The sequence below is a fragment of the Patagioenas fasciata genome, chromosome 7, assembly GCF_037038585.1.
Source record: "Patagioenas fasciata isolate bPatFas1 chromosome 7, bPatFas1.hap1, whole genome shotgun sequence".
In the NCBI taxonomy this organism is placed as follows: Eukaryota; Metazoa; Chordata; class Aves; order Columbiformes; family Columbidae; genus Patagioenas; species Patagioenas fasciata.
Genome location: NC_092526.1, coordinates 24,048,141 through 24,072,308, shown reverse-complemented (window position 1 = coordinate 24,072,308; position 24,168 = coordinate 24,048,141). Strand labels below are relative to the sequence as shown.

At 40.1% G+C, this 24,168-nt stretch overlaps 1 protein-coding gene and 1 long non-coding RNA gene across 6 annotated transcripts in view; one reads left to right on the top strand and one right to left on the bottom strand.

Annotated features, from left to right (window-relative positions):
• The window catches only part of LOC139828433 (uncharacterized), a 186,610-nt gene extending 184,012 nt beyond the window's left edge, over positions 1-2,598 (top strand). Inside the window, exon 3 of the long non-coding RNA XR_011740005.1 lies at positions 2,446-2,598. This is a non-coding gene — a long non-coding RNA (uncharacterized lncRNA). The remainder of the gene's footprint in view (positions 1-2,445) is intronic.
• Positions 2,599-2,954: 356 nt separating this feature from the next.
• MTX2 (metaxin 2) overlaps positions 2,955-24,168 on the bottom strand; it is a 34,866-nt gene continuing 13,652 nt past the window's right edge. The window contains exons 2-10 of one of the 5 annotated variants that reach the window (XM_065840942.2): positions 24,017-24,064; positions 23,001-23,047; positions 11,267-11,339; positions 8,186-8,262; positions 7,391-7,483; positions 6,645-6,683; positions 6,109-6,234; positions 5,377-5,453; positions 2,955-3,453 (exon numbers count right to left, since the gene is read on the bottom strand). In XM_065840942.2, the coding sequence (XP_065697014.1) occupies positions 3,243-3,453; positions 5,377-5,453; positions 6,109-6,234; positions 6,645-6,683; positions 7,391-7,483; positions 8,186-8,262; positions 11,267-11,339; positions 23,001-23,047; positions 24,017-24,064 (791 nt within the window). In that variant the 3' untranslated portion in view covers positions 2,955-3,242. Of the gene's footprint in view, positions 3,454-5,376; positions 5,454-6,108; positions 6,235-6,644; positions 6,684-7,390; positions 7,484-8,185; positions 8,263-11,266; positions 11,340-13,089; positions 13,115-16,845; positions 17,063-17,265; positions 17,706-23,000; positions 23,048-24,016; positions 24,065-24,168 lie in introns of those variants that run through there. The other 4 variants (XM_065840943.2, XM_071811128.1, XM_071811129.1 and 1 more) reach the window with 4 other exon arrangements.

Below are 24,168 nucleotides of genomic sequence, written 5' to 3'. Positions count from 1 at the left end.
AAATTTTGGTTTACTAATTAAGTTAGCAAAGTCACACACAAGAAATGAGGTAGTTAAGCTTTCAGAAACTATTCAGTTTAGCTTCCAGATCTCAGTCTCTGCTTGTTCTCTATTTCAATATTGAAATCTCTTGGTGTAATTTGCCTGTCTATGTATCCTTAAGTGCAGTCTGAGTAGCTCGGGTGGATTTTCACAAACTTTGTTTGTCACAGATCAGTATCTTTTGCTGCACCACTTCCGCAGCATTTGAGTATATTTTCTAGAGGAGACATTCAAAGTGGGTTAATGCATATCACTGCCTCAGTGGGTTTTTTAATTCTCTGATGTTATAAAGCTTGCCATATGTTACCACGCAAAATTTGCAATAACTATCTGTTCAGCATTTGGTGTTGCATTACCAGTGCTTGCTCTGCCTCACAGAAACTTTGCCAAAATCTAAAACATGTTTTAATTCAACGCTGTTTCAAAGCAACTGCTAAAATTTGGTTAAAAGTTGGTTAATGGGCACCGCAGCCTTGAAAGAGGAGGAATACATGCCCACTTGCACTTTTTCAGACTGCATGTAAGTTAATGGCTGTGCATAGGTGGGCTTCAAAATCCATTAGGTAAATTACTACTGTAGTTTCATCTACTGGTAGCAAAAGAACTGCCAAAACCATAGAAGCTAGGCTAAAGTCTTTACTCATGAATGATGGTCTGTAAACAGAAAGAGATAAAAGGCAAGTTTAATTCTTCTTGATTAAGATACTTCAGTTTTCACACTGGATTTCCCCGTCACTGTGACACTGCTAGTTTTAGAGACTACTAGAGAGTGGTTTTCTCTCAAAGGAGTGTATATCATTATAGTCTCTTCAAACTAAGAAAAACCCCACAGCAAATTATTTTCCAGAAGTTGCATTAATGCAGAAAAGGAGGTTGGAAAGAAATATCTGGGTTCTCAGCTGCAGACTCCTTCAGCAGCAGAAATTGTCACTAAGCAGTCAAGAGTTTTATGGGTTTTAGTTTGAAAAGACATTCAACATACACATGTGAAATTTTAAGACTGAAATGGAGGACAAGGGCAATTTTCCTCTCCTTGCAAGAGTGATTTGATAAAAGGCCAAGACTCCATCAGGTCTCCTGTATCAAAGAGCAGGCCGTAAGAATTCAGCTCCGTTTCCCGGCTGAGCTGTCAAGTGCGGTGCCCTGAAGCCGGTGTAGGGAAGCTGGAGTGGTGCATCAGCCAGAGCCAACAGACACCTGGCCAGGCCAAGGCACCTTTCTGTTCAGTTTTTAAGAGAGAAGGAAATGGCAGCCAAAAATCTCATGACCGTTGCATAACCAGGTCAAGCCATTAAGTATTCTGACACTGAGGAGTATAGTCAAATTAATATATTTCATAACAAGAAAATGCAATGGTTCCAACTAGCCAAACAGCCTGACCTGATGCCTGGTTGTGTCCAGGACTTCTCAAGTGCGTGAGGACTGGTTTTGCCACCAGCACATCCATGGGGTTGTTGGCACTTTTGGCAAAGTGTCAAGTACAACTCACAAGGCAGAAGAGAGTGGTGCTGGTTAATGCATTTGAAGAAATACCAGCCAAATCGAGACCTTGCCTACACACAGGCACTCTCCCTGGAAACATTATACAGTGCCAAGGTTTTTGGAGCACCACAATGATATTTCTTTGTTTACTGCTGTGTTACTGTGCTTACATGTACCACAGGATAATAGAGAGGCAGAAGGACCATGACATGCCAGCCTGGGCTGGTTTGACTAAAAGAGTTTATTTTCTTCATGCAGTTAGAAACTTTTTCATAGCTACCACAGTTACTGTTTGGGTTTAGTTTGAGAAAAAGAAGATTACACCTCAGGGACAGAGCTAATGAGTTTTAGTTGTTTTCTGGGAGCCAAGGACTTTTCTGAGCTTTCTGCAGGTGTGAGGCAGCAGCTAGGAAGGGGGGCAGAGATGGGTCAGATTTTGACTGACATCCAAGCTGATCAATGAGAATATTCTATGCCATTAGCATCATGCTTCATATTTAAGGAGAGCTGGATGTTCCGGCTGGGGGACCCATTCCAGTTCTGCTTCATTTCAGCTGAGTTCCGTTTGGGAGTTCCTTTAATTTGGCTTTTTCCCATTCTACCATTTTGCCTTTTGGGGTCTTTTTCTCTGTCTCTCCCGAGGATCAGCCGTTTGGGACCAGGGTGATCTCTGTCTCTCTTCCCACGACTGGCTGCTGAGTGTAGACAGAGTTTGTGAGGAATTGCACTATCTTTTATTTTATATTCTATTTTCATTATATCTGTATAATTTTTTAATTAAACTTTTTAATCTCCCCTTTCAATTCTCTCCCCTACTTGGGGGTGGGGGTGAAGTGACAGAGCAGCTATCATGGTGTTGATTCCCAGCTGCAGTTAAACTGTGACACAGCCACGAGCTCACACCGTGTCCTTTTGCTACAGGACCACTCCAGCAAGTACATCAAAGTTCAGAAGCAACGTTGGCATACTGGAAGTAGAAAGAATGAGACAGACTCTTACCTAGCAAATTCATTTCTTAAACAAAGAGCAAGACAAGCTGAGGATTAAAACTGAGAAATCATAAGAAGAAGAGGGAAAAAAGTAAGTAAATCTAAAAACCAAAGGTGAACAAGAAATAAAAGCAGCAGTAAGAAGTAATGACAGCCAGGAGCTGCTTTGACACAAAGAACTGACCGAAGAAAATCACATCACTTGTGTGCTGCAGAGCTCCAAGACGTTTTCATCACCCGGTTCCTGAATGCATTTTGGCTGAGGCAGGCAAACTTATGATCTTTAATGAGTCCTTTCATTTGCAGCTTAATAATTTTAACTAGTTTACCATACAACTGTCTTCTAGGTGTCCTGCCAACGGGATCCCACTCATTAACTACACAGACATTAATTACAGATACATAAAACTTAGTAAGAAAGGCACTTAGAAAGATCAGAGAGAAACTTTTTAAAGTATTTTATTTTTTTAATATAGATGCAATATTTTTCCAAGGTCACTTTAGAGTTAAGGGGCGTACAGTCTATTAATGTGGAAGTGCCCATACAGTCATTTCAGGTTAAATGTGCACAGAATATTCTACAACACAAAAACTGCATTTAGATATTTTTCCTGCTCCAGAATGATTTGGCAGCTTCAAAAAGCTAACATACATTTCCATTCTCAAAATCAATCCCTTGAACAACAAACCCTCAAACTGAAACACACTCCACCGCACCCCACAGCATGCTTATCTCAGTAAGGACCTCTTGGCAGACCTGGCTGCGACGGCTGCAGAGCCGTCTTTATCCTGACCCTCAAAGTACTGCTGTTCTATTCGCCGACAAAAGGCTGTGAGATTACTGTAGTTTTTCACTTTTTCAGAGAGTGCATCAGTGATCAGTTGAGTAGTAAGGATTGTGAACAAGTGTCCAAACACCAGAGCGTCCAATTCAGTTGGGCTGCAAAAACAAACAGAAAAAAAAGAACAGGGGTTCAGGAAGGGAAGTCCTGATCAAGGAAAAGCTCTGCTGTTCTGAGCAAATTTAGATAGCCACACAGTCTGTAACTGGGAAGAAATCAGGCACCCCTGAACTTACCAAACGCATGAAAACTGTGCATACAGCACGTACGAATCCTGCTAGTTCTTAGTATGGCATCTTTATTTGCTTTTTTTTGTAGCTTGGAAATGTGGAAACAACACTTCTTAGAAGGGACAGAGTTACTGAGCTAATATCAAACCACATTCCACCTTTTAGTTCTGTAACAAGAGCGAATGCTTATCACGTTTTTTTGGGGGGGGTCTTTTTCCTCTGTAGATGTATATATATTAAAGAATTGATCTTATCTCACAAAGGAAAAAAAGAAGCAGCAGGGAGGGGGAAAAAAAACACAAACAAAAAAACCCAAACAAAAAAAAACCAAGACAACAAACCAGGAAACATAAAACCCCTATTCCCGTTTTGTGGTTTCCAATAGTTGAGAACTATTCAACCAATAAGAAAAGGAGCTCCAGGGTGACAGCAGCTGGAAACATCTCCTTCTTAAAAGGGGAGTACACGGAAGAAAATGGGCATTTTGGGAAATGGTGGTCTATTGAATGTTTTCATTCCTACCTTATTTTAGGTACAAGCCTTTTGAATTGTCATCTTGGACCTTCATATATATCTAGCCCATGTGCAAATATTTTTTTTTTCAAATATATTAATACCTTGAGACTCATTTGCTGGTGTTCAAGGTAAGCAGCATGAGGGTTTTCTAAATGATAATTTTTTTTTGGCCTAGTTGTGAATGCCTAGGAACTTTCCAGTGGAAATGTGGGCCCTTGTACAGCAAACTTAAATCTGTTAGGAAAAGCCTGCTTATTTACCTCCTACAGACTCCCAGAAGTCACAGACTGAAAAATACTGAATTAAGAACACATCCTTTCTTAGTAATTTCAGACAGCTAAAAATCTTCAAGGCTGAAACTGTACCAAGAAAGCAAAATCCCCAAACTTGTCTTCTGTAATGCATATTTCTGTATCAAATCAATTTATGTGACCCACCTAGTCTCAACATGGAAGAGATTAAAAGACAGCATACAGTTTTGGTGATTTTTCTGTTGTGTCTTTGCTGCTTAAAGTCCTCTCCCTGTCCAAATGTAGTTAACTGAAGTCCAGACCTGAGCACTTCTAGTCTGGCCTATGGACAGGGACAAGAGGCAGCCAGAGTGACGTTACTTAAATCTGTAACATTTCAAAAAATATTGAATTATTGAAGAAAAAAAAAAAAAGGCATTTTGCAATTGGCAGAAACAGGTGAAAGCACAGGACATCCCATGAAGGACAGGTTGTTCCTTTTTTCTCCCCTGGGAATGTGACTCTCAGCTTTCACTTTGCAACGGATCCTTTAAGGACAGCAGGCTACCTGCTCCCCCAGTTCTTACAAGTCACGGGTACCCTCACACTAACTCCATTCAGAGCTGCCCCAGCGTTGAGATGGGCAAGACAAGCAAGTCGTGTGTTCACTCCCCTAGGAGAGAATGTTACCAAAGAAATAGAAGTAAAGCTCTAAATGTATCCTTTTTAATAAGAAATTAACTGTATACAGGTGTACATTTGGAGCCTATTTAAGTCGTGCTACCCTGTAGAGAAGACAAGCAGGAGTAAAGCCAAATCATAAATTAAAAAAAAAAAAAACCCACACAGAAACTTTCATTTTAAAACCTTTGATTACTTATTTCTGAAATGGCATGTTTATATTCCAGCCACACAGTTGTATTTCTGCAACTAATCAAGTAGAATTAAAATAAAATGGGAGTTTTCCATATATACTTATGTGTGTGTGGATATACATCTGTATCTCACACTCCTGGATGTAATATTTCAGTCAAGATTAACTTACTGCTTATTGAAGAAATATGGTTGTGTTCCTAGTCTCTGGGAGAGAGCCTGACAACACTGATCTACATCTTCAAGCACCTATCAAAACACACAAGAGATAAAAGATCCGTATCGTCAGGAAATATCGACACTGCAAAAAATAACCTCCTTACTATATTTGCACTGATGGTGGGAACAAGAAACATATAATGTTGGAACATCAAAAGGTGTTAAAGTCAGTCAAACCCACACAGCAGACAGGTAGGTAAGTGTTACTTAATCTAACATTTGACGTACAGCAATTCTGATTAAGTGTTTCCCATAACATTTATAACTTAGCTTAATGAAAGGTACTAATTTATACCTTAAAACTGCTTTTCTTTTCTTTTTTTTTAGACCTCTGACAAAGGAAGCCACAATTGTGCAAAGCCTATAAGCACCATGCAGGAAGTGGGGGCCATAACTTGCAATCTGTTTTCAAGACTCCAGCCTAAACATCACCAGAGACGTACAGGCATGGTAAAACATCCTTCCTCCCACCCCATCACATTGCACGTAATTTAAGATTTATTGCTGCTGAAGGCAAATACATGACTCCAGACAATGTTTTAAGTACAGAATATATTTTTTTAGTACATCTATTTCTCCAAACCTTAAAAAAATAAAATAAAACAAAACAATAAAATATAAAATAAAATAATAAAATAAACCAAACCAGCGTGGTAAAGAAATAACCGTTGCTTTTCATACTGACCTGGTCAAGAGTCTTGCCAGCCCATCCAATGGCTTTCATCTTCCGCCTTACCTCCCACTGCTTCTGGTAGGACAAAATGCGGTTCAGAGGCCAGGGGTAAGGGGAGCCGTACCTCGGGTGAGTAATCTTTGTTTGGAAATGGAAAGGTACTGTGTTACCATAGAAGAAAATACAGATACCTCTATGCACAAAATAACTAATATTCACATATTTCTATCAGAAAGATAGCCAAAAAAGAAAAAAGGAGTTGCATGATATGCTGTAACTATTTGCACAGAATTTACAGTTTTCAGCATAACCATTTAAACTTATTACTTCAGAAACATATACAAAACCTGTATCTAGTTTGCAGTCAGCTACCTACAGTAATGACATAACTTCCCTAAAATGTGTATGCAAGCAAAATTAAAGTGAAAAGACTGTATCATTAATGGTAGAAATCTCAATGTTTCATTTATGAGTAGGGACTTAAAATTGTGAGCAAAAGTGTTTTCTCATTAAATTTTAATTAAGACAAACGCTGCAGAACCACTCACCTCCTCTACTGTAACATCATCACACCACTGGAGATAGAGCTGGGAACAGAAAGAACACTTTCTAAAACTTCCTAATAAAGCAGAATACGGAGACAATCATTTCTCACTAGCAGAATTTTATTTTCTATATTAGATTAAAATCTTCATTTCATTCCTCCTGTTAGGCCTCTGAATGCAGACAACAAATTAAAAGAGGAGGGCAAAAGCCCCATTGCTAGTCCTTACTTTGCCAGCACCAGGACCAAGGCGAGACAGAAGCCCCACTCCTGTAGCCCACGCTGCACAAAGGTCCCCAGCAGCCTGCCAGCATATCCAACATGGCTCCCATGCTGGGACAGTGTCACCCCAACTGGCCACGGGTGCCAACTGCAGGGGATCCCACCCTCCCAGTGGGCACACGAGCCCCCTGCTGTGGCAGGAGATAGCAGGGTGCCCAACCAGCTGTGGGGTGGGACCCCAGGAACCACCAGCATTTTCTGTCTGTGGAATCGGTTACTTCTACGGCTACAGGACACACTTCAGGCAGATCAGGGCAATCACACAGGTGGCTTGCTTCTACAGAACATTTCAGCAAGCAATCTATAGGGTACAGAGAATTTATTCCTGCCTCCTTTCACCTCAGAAGTTGATGACCTAATATAAGCACAAGTAGTATTTCCAATACAGGGAAAAAAAAAAAAAAAGCTAAAGCTTTCTTGCCCATAGTCACTTATGCCAGTGTGTGGAGTTACTATGGTTTGCTGTACCTCTGCTGTCAAGAGCATATTATTGACTAATTCCATGTAGGCTTTCATCTCAGCTTTTTGGACTTCATCCAACCCATCACTGAGAGAATGGCCCTAATGGGGAAAAGAGAAAAAAAGAGACGCACATGTAAGAAAGGATATTGGAATATTCAGCAATGCCTGACCCAAGGACCTCTGAAGTCAATGAGCTTTGGCTCCAATCCTATCTCTTACATAGTTCAATAACAGATTACATATGCAATTTTTACATAGTGTCCTTTAGAATTAAAAAGCAATCATAGTAATGTAACATAGCTAGTCCACAGGAAATGTAGATTATTATCGGTTATAGATGAACACAGTTTGAGCACACAGTCTCCTGGATAGTGTATCTCTGCGACAAGAAGTAAATAAAAATTTATGTCAACTGCTCAGTGAAAATACATTATTTTTAAAAATATGGGGCAGGGGAGAAGCAAAGGCAAATTTGAACAGCATCTGACACTTCAGGATTTAAACCAATCAGTTCAGGGTTTAAATGCTCTGAGACCCAGGGAGAGGGCATGGAGAATAACAGTCTCAGAAACTGGCCCTGCAGCTATCCCACATAGAATTTACTGCCAGAATTTGAGTAAATGACAAAGAAAAACATTTCCAGCCCAACAAACTCCTGCTCCAGGATATATTTATTTTAAAATGGCACTATATTTCTATTCTAACAAATTAAGTAACACTCTGAAAGAGCAAATCCAATCAGCACAATGCTAAGGAAGATTAAGATGCTATTCATTAATTGATGAAAAAATGTACTATTACCTTGGCTTTTACAAACTGGACTATGGGCCCAAGTTCAGATACTACTTGATTTCCCACATGAATAAAGGGTACTTTGCCTGTAAAATGAGAAATGGATTTTAGTAAGAGCTTTTTATACCTGTAAAACATAATTTACAATTTTCAAAGCAACTAAATATTGCAGGTACACCTGAACATCAGTTTTTTTCTAACGAGCACAGGTAAAGCTCTAACATACATACAAAGCTCACCCAGCAAATATTTGTATTAACAAACATCCTCCTGCTCTTCCTCCTCCTGAGCCTCTTTTACATACAAGACTTGCAATTGTGTAATTCAAAGTTACTGAGATCTATCAACTTGTGCTTTAATAATGGATTTTGCATTGCTGGAAAGATTTAATTCAATGCTTCTCTGAAGTACAGCTGGGAAATCCCAGGAAAGCAGACAGAGCCCTTGGCTAGTTTTATGACACAATGCATTCCCACCCTCTCTGCTAACCCACTGGCAGGGAAAGAGCTGCGGAAAGGCTGACAGGAGATGTGGCACTGTGCCCAGAAAAGCAAGCAGGGGGAAGTGCAAACGCACATGCAACCAGGCAGGATCTCGACTCTCCCTCCTCCAGTCCTCCAGATTTCGAACGACTGGGCCAGCTGGCTCATGTTGGCTGCCCCAGTCTTCACCCTCCAGTTGTGACCCACCATTTTCAGGCTCCCATGGTCCTGGGGTCGGGAAGAGGTTCTCAGTATGAGACCCACTGCTTCATGATCTTGGGGGCTGGGAGGGGGAAGAAGCTGCACCATCATCATGGAAGCTAAATGGGGTTAAAGCTTAAAACTGGTAAGGCTCAATGTTCAGTCTATGAAGCTGAGCCCTGAGGGTTCAGCATGGAGCAGGGCTAAAAATCAGTCCTCAAAAGGAAACTGGGAAATGACTGTGTCATGGATGGAACTGGTGGTAGTGTGAAGGGCTGCCAAGTCTGTATGGACCACCTTCTCTGCTTGGTAACTATTCTTACATACAGAACTGAGCCAAAGCTTTAAAGCAGTCAGAGATACAAGAGAAAGCCCTGTTACAGCAAGCAACAACACGTGGCAGAATTTGCCTTATGCCCCTTTTTCCCAGCTCTCAGCATGTGAAGCTGAGGAATCCTGCTCCGGTCCATCCTAACTACATTGATCACTCTGAAAACCTTCATCCAAATACAAGTGGCAAACATCAACCTTAAATTAAAGACTAAATCTTTAAGGATTACTTACATGATTGAAGTTGTCGATAAAATGGAGATAAATGCTGGATGTTTTGTATTACTGAGAACATCCTCATGCCCCAAGGCAGTAAACGAGCCTGCCCAGTGCAGTGGGGCACAGCACACTCTTACCTTTCTGCCTCTTCCTGTGGGAAAACTCTGCTCTTGACAGACAGCTCACAGAGCAAAATCAGTACCTGCCTGACTCCAAATATGTTATTGGCAAGACATTCACTCTTTCCACCAAAACAAAAAACCCAAACGCAGTTCAGGCTAACTGAAGACTGAGTCATGGTTTGTACCATGAGATTGACTCTTCACTGTCTCAATCAGCCTAAGGGTAATAAATGAAGTGCATCACACCAACAAAGGCTTCGTCTGCATCTACATGCTGCATGTTGTGGAAGGAAAGGCAGACCTTGGTGTGCTGCAGAATTCAGCGGTTTCAGTCCAACTGTACTTCATACACCAATACAATCCTGTGGTATTGTACTTTTGAATCCCTCAGAATGGTTTTTGTCATTACAATGACTAGGAGATAAATAACCTTTGCACTAAACAAAGAGATGCAGATCTTTGCTGCTGTGAGACAGAGGGTGGTGGGGAAGGAGAGGGGAACAAATAAAAACCTTGTTTGAATTATCTTTAAAGAACAAACATAAAGAAAGGAAATGGGGCAAGGGCAAAAAGAATACATCTACTTCTACCTACATCTAAAATTGAAGCAGGATCATTTTCCCTCATGCTCCTTGTTTACAGCAGAAGAAGGAAGCGTTCAGACCCACATTACAACATCAGTTGACAACAAGTGTGGGCATGGGGTGCAAGCAGCAGAGAAGCGAGAGTGTGCAACTGTCACCAGTCCTGCTCCTGCATATGCAAGATGCTCCTGCACACATGGATTCAGCATTTCAAAGCTACCTTTATTTACTAACAAATAATTTAGATAGCTGCATATTTTGCTGTTTTTTCACTGCTGCCAGGCAACTTTTATTTTAAAAACAGCTTAATTCCACTGCTTTAACCAAAATACCAGTGGCATCAGCAGAACCCATACAGCTGGCAGACATGTACTGACAGGCACTTCCATGTGGCAGTCATCCACCAGAGGCAGGTCATTGGTTGGTAAGTACTTCCTCTCATCACAAAAGTCTGGGACAGAGTGCGAAGATTGCCAGAGCTCTGCACCCTACATTCAGCAATTCTCTGTGTTTTTTAGGCAACCTTCTGGAGCTGGGCTCTGAAAGATTTTAGACAACCAGTCACCTCAAGCAAAAGGTAGGGTCTGTGGCCTTCAAATTCATAATTTATTGTTGGTGGGTTTGGATTTTTTTCCTGACAGTCTCACGGATCAGAGGAAGATCTTAAATTGCCTGTCACCCTTAACAGTGACAACGCATCCTTCAGTCTTCTCCTGTATCAACATCCTGGCAATCGTCTCTCAGAACGGGCAACAAAAGGTAATCTTTCTCCAGTGTGGTCTCACCCCAGCAACAGGAAACTATAACAGCATTCACTGGAATACTCCCTGGATGCAGAATAAAGCCACATACATCTTTCTGCTTCAGGACACAACTCTCAGGCATTGAAGAGAAGTTTTCCATCAGGCATGTGAACTGTCTGAATGCTACAGACAGGTACTGCAGTTGCTGGCACAGTTACACTTTGTGCCAATGTTACTTTGCATTTGACTGTTTTAATTGTTTGCAGAGGAGAAAGTGCACTGGAGAGGAGTGGGGGAGACAACCCACACGGGGTAGCACTGACTGACTCTTATCAGCAAGACAAGGCACAGTTGCCATGGTATCAAAATGGAGGTATAACGCAGTAATCTAAATGAAGGCCGCACTTACCAGATGGTGACATGTACTCGGCATTTGCCCTGCAAACCACCCGGATTGGCAGATTGCACATTTGTAAAAAGGCCTGCAAACAAAGAGTAGCATTTAAAAAGCATTAATACACCAGTGACAAACAAGCATGTTCTTCTCAATACATCTGGCAATGTTTCATCCAGCTCCTAGCACACACTGATGAAGTATAGCTCCTTGAATGCTGCTTTTAGGAAGAAAGAAGGGTAGGTAAGAGAAAAACAAGGGGTTTTTTTAAACTTCCTTAAACAATTCTTTATCATCCAGTCATTGACTGGAATTCTTCTAATGAAGTTTCACCTGTTCTTACTGTTTTTTCCAAGATGAGCAGAGAAGCAGTATCTGATAGATAGAATTAGTGCTGTGGCTGTACAAAATTAAGTGACATTTTGCTCCTCCTGAAAATCATGGTACTTACTTCTTCTGGCTAGAGCTGGTCAACCAAGTTCATGTTGTGTAGTGTGGCAAACATGCATAGCACCTTCCCACAGTATATTTACAATAGCTGCCAGAAGTTTTGCTCTATGATACTGTCAGACCACACGTCTGCTTTGTGAGGACTTGTTTATTATCTTTAGTTTATGTGAATCAAGTGACCGATTTACTGTTTCTTTCTATCTGTAACCTTAGATTCAAAGTATTCTCAGTAGGATACTGATCTTTGTCAGCACCTGCCATCACTACAAAATCCTTAGTGTGTTTCTGTTGAAATACCAATATATCAAGAAAATTATTTGCAATTTGGACAGAACATGCTAAATACGGAACCTCCTAATCCCTAGAGTCCCTCACAACTCAGCTAAGCCCTATCATTCATTTTCTCAATTAGACAGGTCACAATTGCAGATTCTAAAATTATACCTATTTATTCACAGTGGCTTGAGGTAAGAAAAGCCTACACCAAGGCAGCCACCACCATGAAGAAAAATGCTGCTGTAACACAGCACTTTCTTCATGAGTCTCCTCCTTGCTCTTCAGATTGCAGCATCTGGCAGTAAACTGCACTCTCAGCTTTAGATTCTCAGACTTTTATCACGGACATCAACCTCAACCTTAACCTTGAGATTGCTCACCTCTGCATTAAATGACACCACAAGGCATGAACTAACATTGGCATAAGCCCTGTTCCTAATTTTGTGGCTTCTGTAGTATCCAGCAAGCAAACAAAAAGAACCCAAACAGCTCCTCTCCTCTGCATTCTTCAAGTCCTTTATTCCCAAACTCTAACCCAATACAGGGAAAAATGCCAAAAGCTTTGGTCCTTTTCCAACTAAATCCAAGAACTGCACAGTCCATTATAACATTTGGCTCTTGCAGTTTTAAATGACCTAACTCAAATCCAAATCCCAGTTTAAAGCAAGGAACTATGGTCACAAGCTGCTACACAAGACATGGATTACAGCTGACATGAGCCCACTTCAGAACAGTGGAGGCTCTATAAAATCCACCAGAAACCTGGGTTTCTACATCTTCTGCTTTCCTCAGCCTAATTCTGACATAAAGCACTGCTTGGGAGCCTGCTATGACACATACACATGCAGACAGAGATAGACAGATGTGTGAAGAGAGGGTACTAGTCATGGCCAACATAATACTGCACTGGTTACCAGTAAGCTGGTCTCTAGGGTGCTTCATCCCAACCAGAACCTCTGTTACTGCTTAAGGGTGCAACTATCACCCAAAGAAAATACAAGGCACTGGCCACATTTGAGACCACCCAATTTCTAAGTCTGTGCACCCATCCAACAAAAATTGAGGCTCTTGCTGTCTGAGCATCCCAAACTCCATGCAAACAGTAAGAATACCTGAAGGACTAATTCTTAAACAGGACTTTGAAGCATCAGTCTGCCGTCTTGGTCCAGGATCTCTTCCTTTGCCTGCTGACTCTGCAGGACCTAACAATGTCCAGACTGTTCCAGCTACTGTTATGTGCATCATGTCTTCTGCCCAAACTGTGGCACCATATGCAATGTCTTTGGAAAGAATTAAGAGACAAGAATGCAAAGACTTTGGTTTAGATTAAATACCCTATGGCATTGCTGGACACGATCTAGCCCACCAAAAACATACACTCTAACCCAACAGGTACACAGACTTCATTCTTCTGAAAGCTCTACCAGCAGCTCACAACAGCATCTCAACAGTGGAACCGATGGCAGCTCCAAAGAATTTCATTTTTGTGTGGGAGGAGTGAACTTCTACCATACTACTTAATCCTTAGCAGCTGAATTTCATCTCAAAAATATGTGAAACTTCATTTGCTCTAGGCTTACCAAATGAGCATCTTTTGCAGTAAGGCACTGAATTAACTCTGCAATTCTACATTTTGTAACTGCCATGTACTAGTCTCACTGCAAGTACAGAAGAAGAAAAAGTCTGAAGTGCACTGGAGTTAGGACAACGCATGAGTGACTAGAAAGCTTGTAAGCACAGAGACACATCTAAGCAAACGGAGGTTAACAGGAAAACTATTTTTACTTTTTCATGTCAGTGTGTCAAAAATGAGACACTAGCACAGAACACTTAGGTTACATGAGTTGCTTCAGCAAATTATTGCCTATTGCACATTGTATTGTATATTGGCTCTTACATAGTACAAGGTTACCACCAAACACACAGTTCGTCACTCTGAAAAACAGTCCTCAGCATAGAGACTAAACTATAAATATTTTCAGTGTCCAGCCAAGTTTCCATCAAAAATCTGAATCTGACCTTTCTCTCTCTCCTTCTCCTCAATAAACATCCACAGACCAGGGAATATTGACCTTTATTACATTTGGCAGGGAAATTCTACCTCAGCCTCTGGCCTCGTGCAAAGGGGATTGAGAGTACCTTGCCATTTTGGCACCTCAGAAATGCAGACATGTGAGTTCCATGTGCCCCTTTTGGACTTTGTAAACAAAAGAGGAGAGAGGAGGTTGAACTAGAAGTGAGCTCTAATGTGGGAACAAATATTAACTAAATAATATGCTCACTACTCTGCATAATGAAGACCCTAAAGTAAACACCAAACCAAAAACCTGAGAAAACTTCCTTGGAATAGTCATCTTCAGTTCTGATGGAATGTTTCATAGCTCACCAGGACTGAGCTTGAGAAACTGAAAAGTGACTCAAGATTAACACTAGCCAAACACATCCAGTTCTGCATTCGCCCCAGGCGTCCTCCTGCGAGGTTCAGAAACACGGACCAGTGCAGCTGCCTCCCCAGCAGCCCTGCAAGGCCTGGGTCAGCAACCCCCTTCAGCACCCACGTGCCAACAGCTGTTCCACTTCAGTCTTTGTCTGTATTTAGGATCAGCTTTAATATGAGTGGCGAAATAGTAATGAAACACAAAACAAGAAAAAACAGAACAGTGAAAAGAGTTGAAGACAAAATTATTTAATGTCATACAATAAACCTAATTAAAAAAAAAAGTAACTGCTATTGCATCTTTAAAACATCTAGGGAATTAAAAGACCAATTATGTTGAGCTGTAATTTGTATCCAAAGCATGACCTATTCAATTTTAAGTGCTCCTTAAACATTGTTCTGCAGGAAAATGAAGGAAAGTCCCACAATACAAGAGAAGTTTAATCCTTATTGGATATACACTGCTGAACTACTAACCACCTAGAGAAGTAGGCCAGTGCTCATTTCTTGATTCACCTTAAACTAATGTCCACTGGAGAGCCTTCAAGTTGACTAAAAAATACGTGTCAACTTATAAGAGGAGACAGTATTATCTCAAACTACAAAGGCTCAGCCTAAGAAATAAGCCTTAAAATTTGCACTGCCGTGAGAGCACTTACATTCTTTCACTGATGTAACTGACAGGCTTTGGAAATTATTAGCATTAACAACACAGGTGGTTTTGACTTTATGAGTACTAGTGAATGCATTTCATATTTATGGAAATTATGGTGTCTTTTAGAAAAAGAGAAAGCCAAGGATCATGTCCAATGCATTGTTATAAACACTGTTATATTCCACTCTGTCAAAACCTCATTTTTTTTCTGATGCATTCAACTAGATAAATAATATTTTAGACAATAACTGATGTTAGATAGTAAATGCAATCAACTATTACCAAAATAGTTGAAATTGGCACAGATCAAAGAAACCCTACAGAGAGAATATAGTACAAAGCAGCAATTTTTGCAAGTCTTGATCTCATTTAACACTTTGGCCCAGTGATCAAGGGAGGATTTGTTCCCTTTTTGACCACTCATGTAGACTGTCAAGAACCAGCACATTTGGTGTGCAGATGCTATCAGACCGCCATGGCTTCCAACTCTGATAAAAGATGCAGTGGGACACTGATTATTCCAGCTCAGGGCACCTCGTTTCCCTTTGGGTACCTCACATACATAATTTCAGCAGGCAAGTAAACCCTGGCTTTTCTTGTGAGAGAAACCATCAACAAATGGGAGTTATCTCAGCTACACTGAGCGCTTTTGGAGTGAAGGGAGAGAGATGGAAGGCTGAAACCACCTCAGTGCAGTTCTGTTGAGATTTATGAAGGTATCAACACCCCTTCAAAGACATGGCATCAAACGCTGAGCAATCTGAAAGACCAAGAGCCTGGGCTTATTCTACTACATCAGAGATTGTTAACATCATAAATTCAGCTGATCAACTTAAAAAGGGACTGAAAGGGGTCAACTGAATTTAAGCCCTTGTGAAAATTAACCTAAAAATGGTAAGCAAGTCAGTAACAGTGAAACTAGAAATAAGACACTGAACTGAGCACAGCCTGTCATACCTTGCAAAGATGCTAGTAATTCCCAAGAAAAGTATTAAATAATAGTACAGCAATTGCAGTTCTTCAGAATGGAGGGGGGGGCAAAGAAATCAGTTCTCATGTCTGTAATAAAACCGGTATATGTTACTTCATCTAACGTTTTCCAGTCCACAGTAACTGTAGAGATCTTCACTGAAAATGTTTCTGGATACTTCGAAAACAACTCTTCCAAACAAACTCTAAACAAGGAAAGGAGAACTGAATTCCTGCTGGAAAGGATAAACTTTTATTTTTATGCTTAACACCTATTGAAAGAGGTAACTATTTGGATCAATTAATAAAGAGAAGGGATCAACATTCTTATTTCCCCATCTAGAGATGACTGCCCAACAAACTTTACACAAATAAAGGAAACTTCATTCAAGCATAAATATACAGAATTCACTACAACTGAAGGACATCAAACAAAAATGCTCAGGCTTTTAAAAGGAATGAGTAATTTCATGGCTCATACTAGTTAATGCAGCATGAAACAACGAAATTTCAGACTGGGAAGAACTGAGTTTATTCCCATGGCATCAGCAGGAGCGCCTCCTTTATCCATACGTTCCACCGATTATTTGCATTTGTGTAATTTTAAAAACAGGGGCCCGATTTCTTGTGCAGTATTGGTAATGGTCAAGGACTGAAGCAGATGCCTGGAAAAAAGTCCAGTTTTAGTAACACATTCATTATAATGTCTGCTACAAAAACTTTTCTCAAAGATAATTCTGGAACAAAGTGTGTCCTTTCTTTGCATGAGGTTAATGTGAGAAACAAATAAAGGTACTAAAGATTCACCTTAATAGGGTCTGTCAGCTTCTCTCCCATGCCTGCTTTCTGCCTTTCTTCCCTGCAGACTAACAGTCTCCTCTCTCACACTCTTCCAGCCTCTTCACCTGTGGCATCACCTACTCTTCTGGCACTTGGGAAGGGAGGAATGCAAACAATATATTTTAGCAATGCTACCTCTCTTCTTCGAGACTGAAAGTACCAAGCCTACAAAGTTGCTGCTGCCTCTGTGCACCTTGTTTTAGATGGGAGACAGGGAAGCGGAGAGTTGCTGCAAGTCCATGAGGAGAAAGAGAGAAGAGGGATCAAAAAGGTGCCACCAGATGAATAACGTCTGTCCTTCCCTGCCCTCCCAATAGTTATAGACTAGGGAAGAAAGAGTGTGGGAGTTGTGAATTGAAGAAAAAGCACAGAGAAGCCTCTCAGTACCTTTCCTGCCCTACACACAGGACTATGGTTTGCATTTCACTGCCTTCTCCTCCTGGAAAGCACCCTGAGTCACTCTGTTGTCAGTCAGCACAGAACAAGCCAGTTCATATTTTTGCTGCAAGAGAATGAAGTATCAGCAGCTGTGTGAAAAGGACTGATAGGAAGCTTTGAGGTGATACTTGTCACAAAATTAATCAACAATCTTATGCCCATAATTCATTTCAATCATGGCAGGTGACACCTCCTGCCAGAATTACAGAGTACATTTACAACAGCAGCATTGCTTAAAGGACACAATCAACTTAAGGCTTGTTTTGTTTTCTTATAGCCTGGCCAATTTCCAATTCAAAATGTAGGTGGTACATTGGATTTCAATTATCTAAAAAAATAATCAGAGCAATCACCTTTGTGCTGCTGTAGCACAGCTCAAAAACCCAGAGCCCAGAAACCAGAGCCAGCCCCAGGGCAACTCACCCCACCCTCCTCTTCGTCCTCTTCTCACACCACTGACATTCTCATCTCCACTGCTGCTGCCGCCGCCCTTAAAGCAGCGCAAGTGATGGCATGTGTCTTCCTATGATGACAAGGACGGAAAATGACTGTGCATAAAATACAATGGGAAGGAATAAGAGAAGGGAGGGGGGCGTTTTGTATTTATTCCTGCTGTTAATTGTTTCAGGGGCCATTTTTAATCTTTCGCCCCCTTCCTCTGTGCCCTCCCCAGCTAAGGAAGGGCTGTTCAGACACCATCAGTGGGAAACATAACACATACCAGGCAGCGAATCACCCTGTCAGAGCTCCATCACAATGCTCTCCTCCTCCCCTCCAGTTCCCTCTTAGAATAATACATATGACCAAACACATATACTCATTAAAAATGAGTTACAACTTGATGTAAATCATATCCAGATTGCAGTTTCTGAGATCAGAGGCAAGAATGAAATTACTTATGCCAAGACTCAAATAGTTCGCAACTTACATCCCCACAGGAGGAACGCTGTTTTCAGATGGCACAGTCCAGGCTTCATTTGAAGAAGATACATTCATTATTAGTTTTTAATAAAGAAGGAGGCATTCCAAGCCATCTCTTTTTCAGCAGCACTTCTAAAAGCACTCACACAATAGTGTTGTGAAGAAAGAGTGAAAGGCATTTTCTGTTTTCATTTTTACATTATTTCATGATCATACAAAGGACAATATGTGACGACAAACAAAAGAGTTATTCTCTACTTTATTGTAGGAACACATTTTAAAATTAAAAACCATGAACGAATCTACAGAATAATTCAGTTTTCATATCAAACAGCTGCAGACCCTGTAACTGAAATAGTGTGTCTAGGGTTATAAATGAAAACTGTTCAGTATCATTCTTTGAGTGACAGATTAAATTCCCAATCCAGTTATGGTAATGGCCACATTTGTAGTTTAACATAAATTAAGAGCTTAATTATATTTGCAACTATTTTAAACAAAATAACAAATTCCTGTGTACCTGTGAATGTAATTTATAGCAAAGCCACGTTCATCCTCCAAAACAATCTATTTTACACTGCAGCACAACACTGCTCTAATGGTATAATGTAATTCTTGTTGCAGAATGCAGAAAGAGTAGATTCACTGGTAGCACAGAGGTTTTGAAGATAAATGAAGATGCTATTCATTCAGGGGTAATTTCATCTTAGAACTATATGAAAGATGTTTCACTCACAAACAGTACCTGTATGGCTTGGGATTTAAGCATGTTTTCAGCTACAAAGCAATGCTGCTAGATTGATTATGTTGATACTGCATTTCTCATCATGAAGAATTCCACCTTTTATTCTCTTTAAAAAAGATTGTCAGATTTTCATTTCAGTACCAAGCCTTTGTTCAAGCCTCAGCAACAAGTTCAAATTTCTGCTAATGTTTTGTCTAGAGAAAAACCAAACCACAATTCATACATGCACAAAGTCACAAATCTGTCAAGGGCAATTAATCATGCGCGATTTACACGTTTATTTGATTACTTGTTGAAGTAAATAAGCAGTTGGTCTGTGTAACACAATTTTAAATTGCCCAAACATCCTTCTGTCATTCAGGACTAAGAACAGACAATTCTAAATGCGCTTTCCTGGAACATATTAAGACCATTTACAAGGACATCAATTTCACAAGCAATTAATACATATCTTAATGAGCTGCAGGCTCTATAACCTCAGGACAGATGAGAATTTCCACAATCCTGAACGTTTTAGACAGCCTTTTAAGCAAGACTCTGAGACTACCTGCATAACTATATCAGAAGAACCTGTAATAACAGAGGCAGCCTCAATATCCACATTCCTCCTCCAGACAAGTTGGAGCAGAGTGCAGAGATGCTGTGCTGCCCTTTGGGGCCGGGCATGGTGCAGCTGCATTAACCCCCTCCCTCCTGCTCTGCCCTGCGACTTCCACCCAGGCATCCAACACAAGGGCTTCACCTGTGCCCAGCACCAGCCCCGGACAGGCTCCAGGCCTCACACTGAAAGACACTCTCCTGTGGGAATTCAGTTTTAATCCATTCAAACCTCCATTCTTCCCTCCATGAAGTTGTGGAGTTGTTTTGCTATTGAAATGTAGTTGTGTGTTCGCTTCTGGGTTTGGTGGGTTTTTTTATTATAATAAGACTGATAAGCAGGAATGCTGTATAATGGAAGCTGTACGATATATAAATGGAGAATGGTTTTAACCATAAGCCCTGCTACCCAGGAGGTGTATGTGTTTTCATTACCTTTAATGGGAACAGGGCTGAACACAAGAAGAACACAGCCTTCATTCTATGTACAAGATTCTCTTTCTTGTAGTTAGATAATCATTACTGATTAGCATTTTCCCATTATTTTAATTGCTTTGCAGTGAAAATAAAACTTCATTCAATATCAAGATTTCGCGGCCTAAGATCAAATGGGCTTCAATTTCAGCAGGACTGTATAGTACACTACATCAAGTTAGCAAATGTGTGCAACCACCAAGATGTACCAGAGATAATGTACTAGCTCATTTGAAGTTTCGTTGCATTTTCAGCATATACAAAGAATCTGAACCCAGTAAAAGACAAATGAATTGTTAATTTAGTCTGTTTCCAAGACCAACAATGGGCAAAGGAGGCATTAAAAAATAAGCAACAGCAAAACCCTGGCAGAATCAGCAGAGAGGTTCTACAAGGTGAGAGGGATTACTTTTTTCATTGGTTTTGTTGGGTTTTAACTACTGAAGGCACCGCCACCACAGTTACTTAGCAATTCCCAGAAGACTCTGTCCTCCCCTCTCTTATCTGACATGTAGCTGAAGTCAGGAATCCAGATTTCATTGCACAATGAGAGTCATAAGTTCAATCATCATTAAAACAGTAAGACTCAACCAACTTCTGATGTTCAGTCTGCAGCCCTCACTACTCATTAATTCAAACAAAATGCCTGCAACAGTCTGTTACACCTACACTGAGAGTAACTTGCTCTGCTGTCTGCTTGATCTGCTATGTTGACAAGAGCTTCATTAAATGCCATCCGTATTGCAGGGTCATTCATTTTAGAACAGTCTACTTACTATGGCATTGGATTTTCATTTTTATGTGTATTTTATTTTACATGTATTTATACGTAAATATTCTTTATTTTCTATCATATATGCGTATATGTTCTCTGAGAGCTCTCCCAGAGCAGCACTACAAAGAGGTGCTCTAAGACTTTGAGAAAGGTCTGAAAGACCAGTTGCAGCACATTTAGAGTCTTCTTGTGAACTATGTTCCTTAAAGATTTGATGTCTGCTGACAGCCCATGCTCTTTCTATCAGAGAGACTCAAAATTCTGATGCATCTTCACCACATGAAAGTTCAACAAGCCATGAACAAGTTATGTATATGCTCTGGTGATACTCATGCACCCCAAATCAGTAATGGGGGGAAAAATAACGGCAATAGTGGGAAATAACTCCCAGGCACCAGCTCCTGTTTCTGCTCCTAACCCCCATTCCTACTTCTTTCTCGGGAAAAGAACCTTCCCCCCTACCAAAACAAAAAAAAAAAGAAAGATATCCAGTGAAAAGATAAACAGGCTCTCATCAGAATAAAAAGTAAATTCTAAAATATAGGAACTCAGTAATTTCCTTATGCAAAACACACAGGTATATTTAAAGCTTTCTGATCACTAAGCTCGTAATATATAAGTACAGAGCCTAACAGTATTTAAAAATGGATCAAAGACACCAAGGATAGCTATTCTTTCTCAGTCACAACCATGTTACGCAGATTCTTCAAAATAGATATGATTCCTCAATACAAAATTGTTCTATGAAGTTTAAGATCAGATATCTACCAGAGCCGTATTTATAGTCATGGCTACTATCAGTTGTCCAGCTAGAGAATATTGAAGAAAAACAAGCATTTTTAATATATTATAGTTAATTTATCATCTAAATGACATGTGTAGGATAAGAATGGACTCAAAACAGTAAAGCAAAATGATGCATTAGAAAAGGAAATTTTAGGGTTATATTGTTGCTTCTTTTCTTTGTGTTTTAAACGCAAGCCACACCTAGACATATTGTTAGTTAGTAAGAAAATTCATGAGAACCACAAAAAAAACAGTTGCTGGAGTAAAAAGGAACACTGAGATGAAGTGAGCAACAAAAACGCTTATTTGCATTACCGTGAGGCACAATATAAAACACACTGACCAAACAAATAAACACTGCCCAAGTTATTTGATGTATCAAAGGTGACTCATCTTTCCAGCAAAGGATAAAGGTACTTTATTGCTGTGTGAGAATTTACTCTTGGAGGTATTCCCTAGATTGCCATACTGGAACAAAAAAAAAAGTTCGAGATCCTGGAAGTAGTTACCATGATCAAATGATCCTAATTCACCATTAATGTCAGTTACGGTCTCCAAGTGTCCCACTTCGGCTAAATGGGATGCGACCTTTTTGGAAAGTGCTCAAAGACTGCTCACTCCAGCTGCTCTGAGCAAGACCACACACAAAAAGCAAGAAGCAGGGGAACACTGCAATTCCCTGCTACACAAAGCAGCAGCAAAGTTGCTTTGAAGAACAGGAACCTTATAGACATCCTGCTCACCAGCACTGACAGTCAGACCTTCCCTGCTAATGGGGAAAACATCCCCTCGAGATTTGGGGTTAGTGAACCTAACAGGTTAATGGAATTTACGCAGACTTCATAGCCACAGAGGTGCTTTTAAGTCAATTAGAGATGCAACTTTGTCAATTATATGGACTATTTCTAAAAACCACATTGGATCTCAATTCTGTATACCTGATGAAATTGAGAAAACCTATCAAAGACATACAGAGATCTGATGCCTGCAGCATGAAGCAAATACGGCTCGAGTTTGGGACAGTATGAGCTTTGAGAATTAAATAACCAGCAAGCATCATGCAAGATGTTACAAGACGAACTAGCATACCAAGTGACAAAAGATGGGAACCATGCACAGTTCCCAGAGGAGGTAGACAGGTAGATACTGTACAAATATAGACCAATATAAATACGAGTACAAGCAGCAGACTCTCAAAATCCTCATGTCCTTTAGGCTCTGGCACTCCAATGACAATGCAAAGCACCGGAGGAAATACGTCAATGATTTTGACAAAAATAATACTTAAATTATTCATTCAGCTAAATACAGTTACTTTAGCTAGATTATCATTCAAAAAAATAAAATGGAATTAACATCTTTAGTTTAGAAAATATGACATTTTACCTGAACAGCAAGGGAAGATGCATTATCAGAAAGCAAAATTTGTTCCTCTGTTGAAAGAAAAAATAAAAACAAAGAACACAATTACAAAAAATAGTGCCCATTTAGCTACTGACCTGTAACTGTAAGCCATTCTGGGTTGCATTTCTTACGCATAAAACAAGAAGTACAAATATAATTATTATGCAGCTGGACTAGAAAACCTGTGCTACGAATATTAAAAAAATATTTAAAAAAACAATACCAGGAATATTTCTCCTGCAAATACAACTGCATTTATCATACACTACCAGCAATGTACAATAAAAATGCTCAGAACTAAAACCCAAATGCTTGAGTTTTATGCCAATTACTCTTCTTCTAATCAAAGTTAAATAAAACCGCTTCTTCATAACTCCTCTGGCTAAAAAGTAAAAGCATTCAGAAACCTATAAAAGCAGCTTGCAGTTAATATTGCACACTGTGTCTAGGTCTGTCACACAAAAGAAAGATGACAAGTTCACTGCAATAAAAATTCCATGCTTAGAAGACTAGGGCTGCTACCTATTAGTCTTCATTACTTTGCAGTCTTCTGACAACTGTAGCAGGCTGCTGAGCCCCAAATGGGGGCCATAATGTGATCTGATGATATATGAAGAGCTGCTAAAGGGAGCCTGAACCATCCTAGCCTATACATTTTAACAGTTCCTTTTTACTGAGAGCCCACTTTACCACAAGACTTCAAAAATCTGCTGTCTCAGCTATTGGTGCAGTAAATCTGCCAACTGTGCCTGCAACCACATCATTTTACACTGCCTACAGCAGCCAATATAATGAGTCAATAATAAACCAGGGACCTTATAGGCCATGAATAGCTGGTTTATATTGGCAGATGCAAGTGTAGCTAAAACCTCTGACCAGACAAACAACACAAAGGACTTGTTTAACAGTTTCTGCACTTCCTTGCAGTTAATTATGTTAGTGCATATTTAATGTGTTTTCTAAAAATAATTATTAATTGCAAAAACTAGTGTACCCACCCTTCAGCTGCTGATACAACTCAGCATTTTCAGGCCAAGGCTCTGCGGCTGTGGAAAGAACAGGAATTAATTAAGCAAGCCAAACAACAATGTGCTTGCAGATGCTAACATGAACATTACCTAGAGCAGGAACTCAAACTGCAAAATGCTGA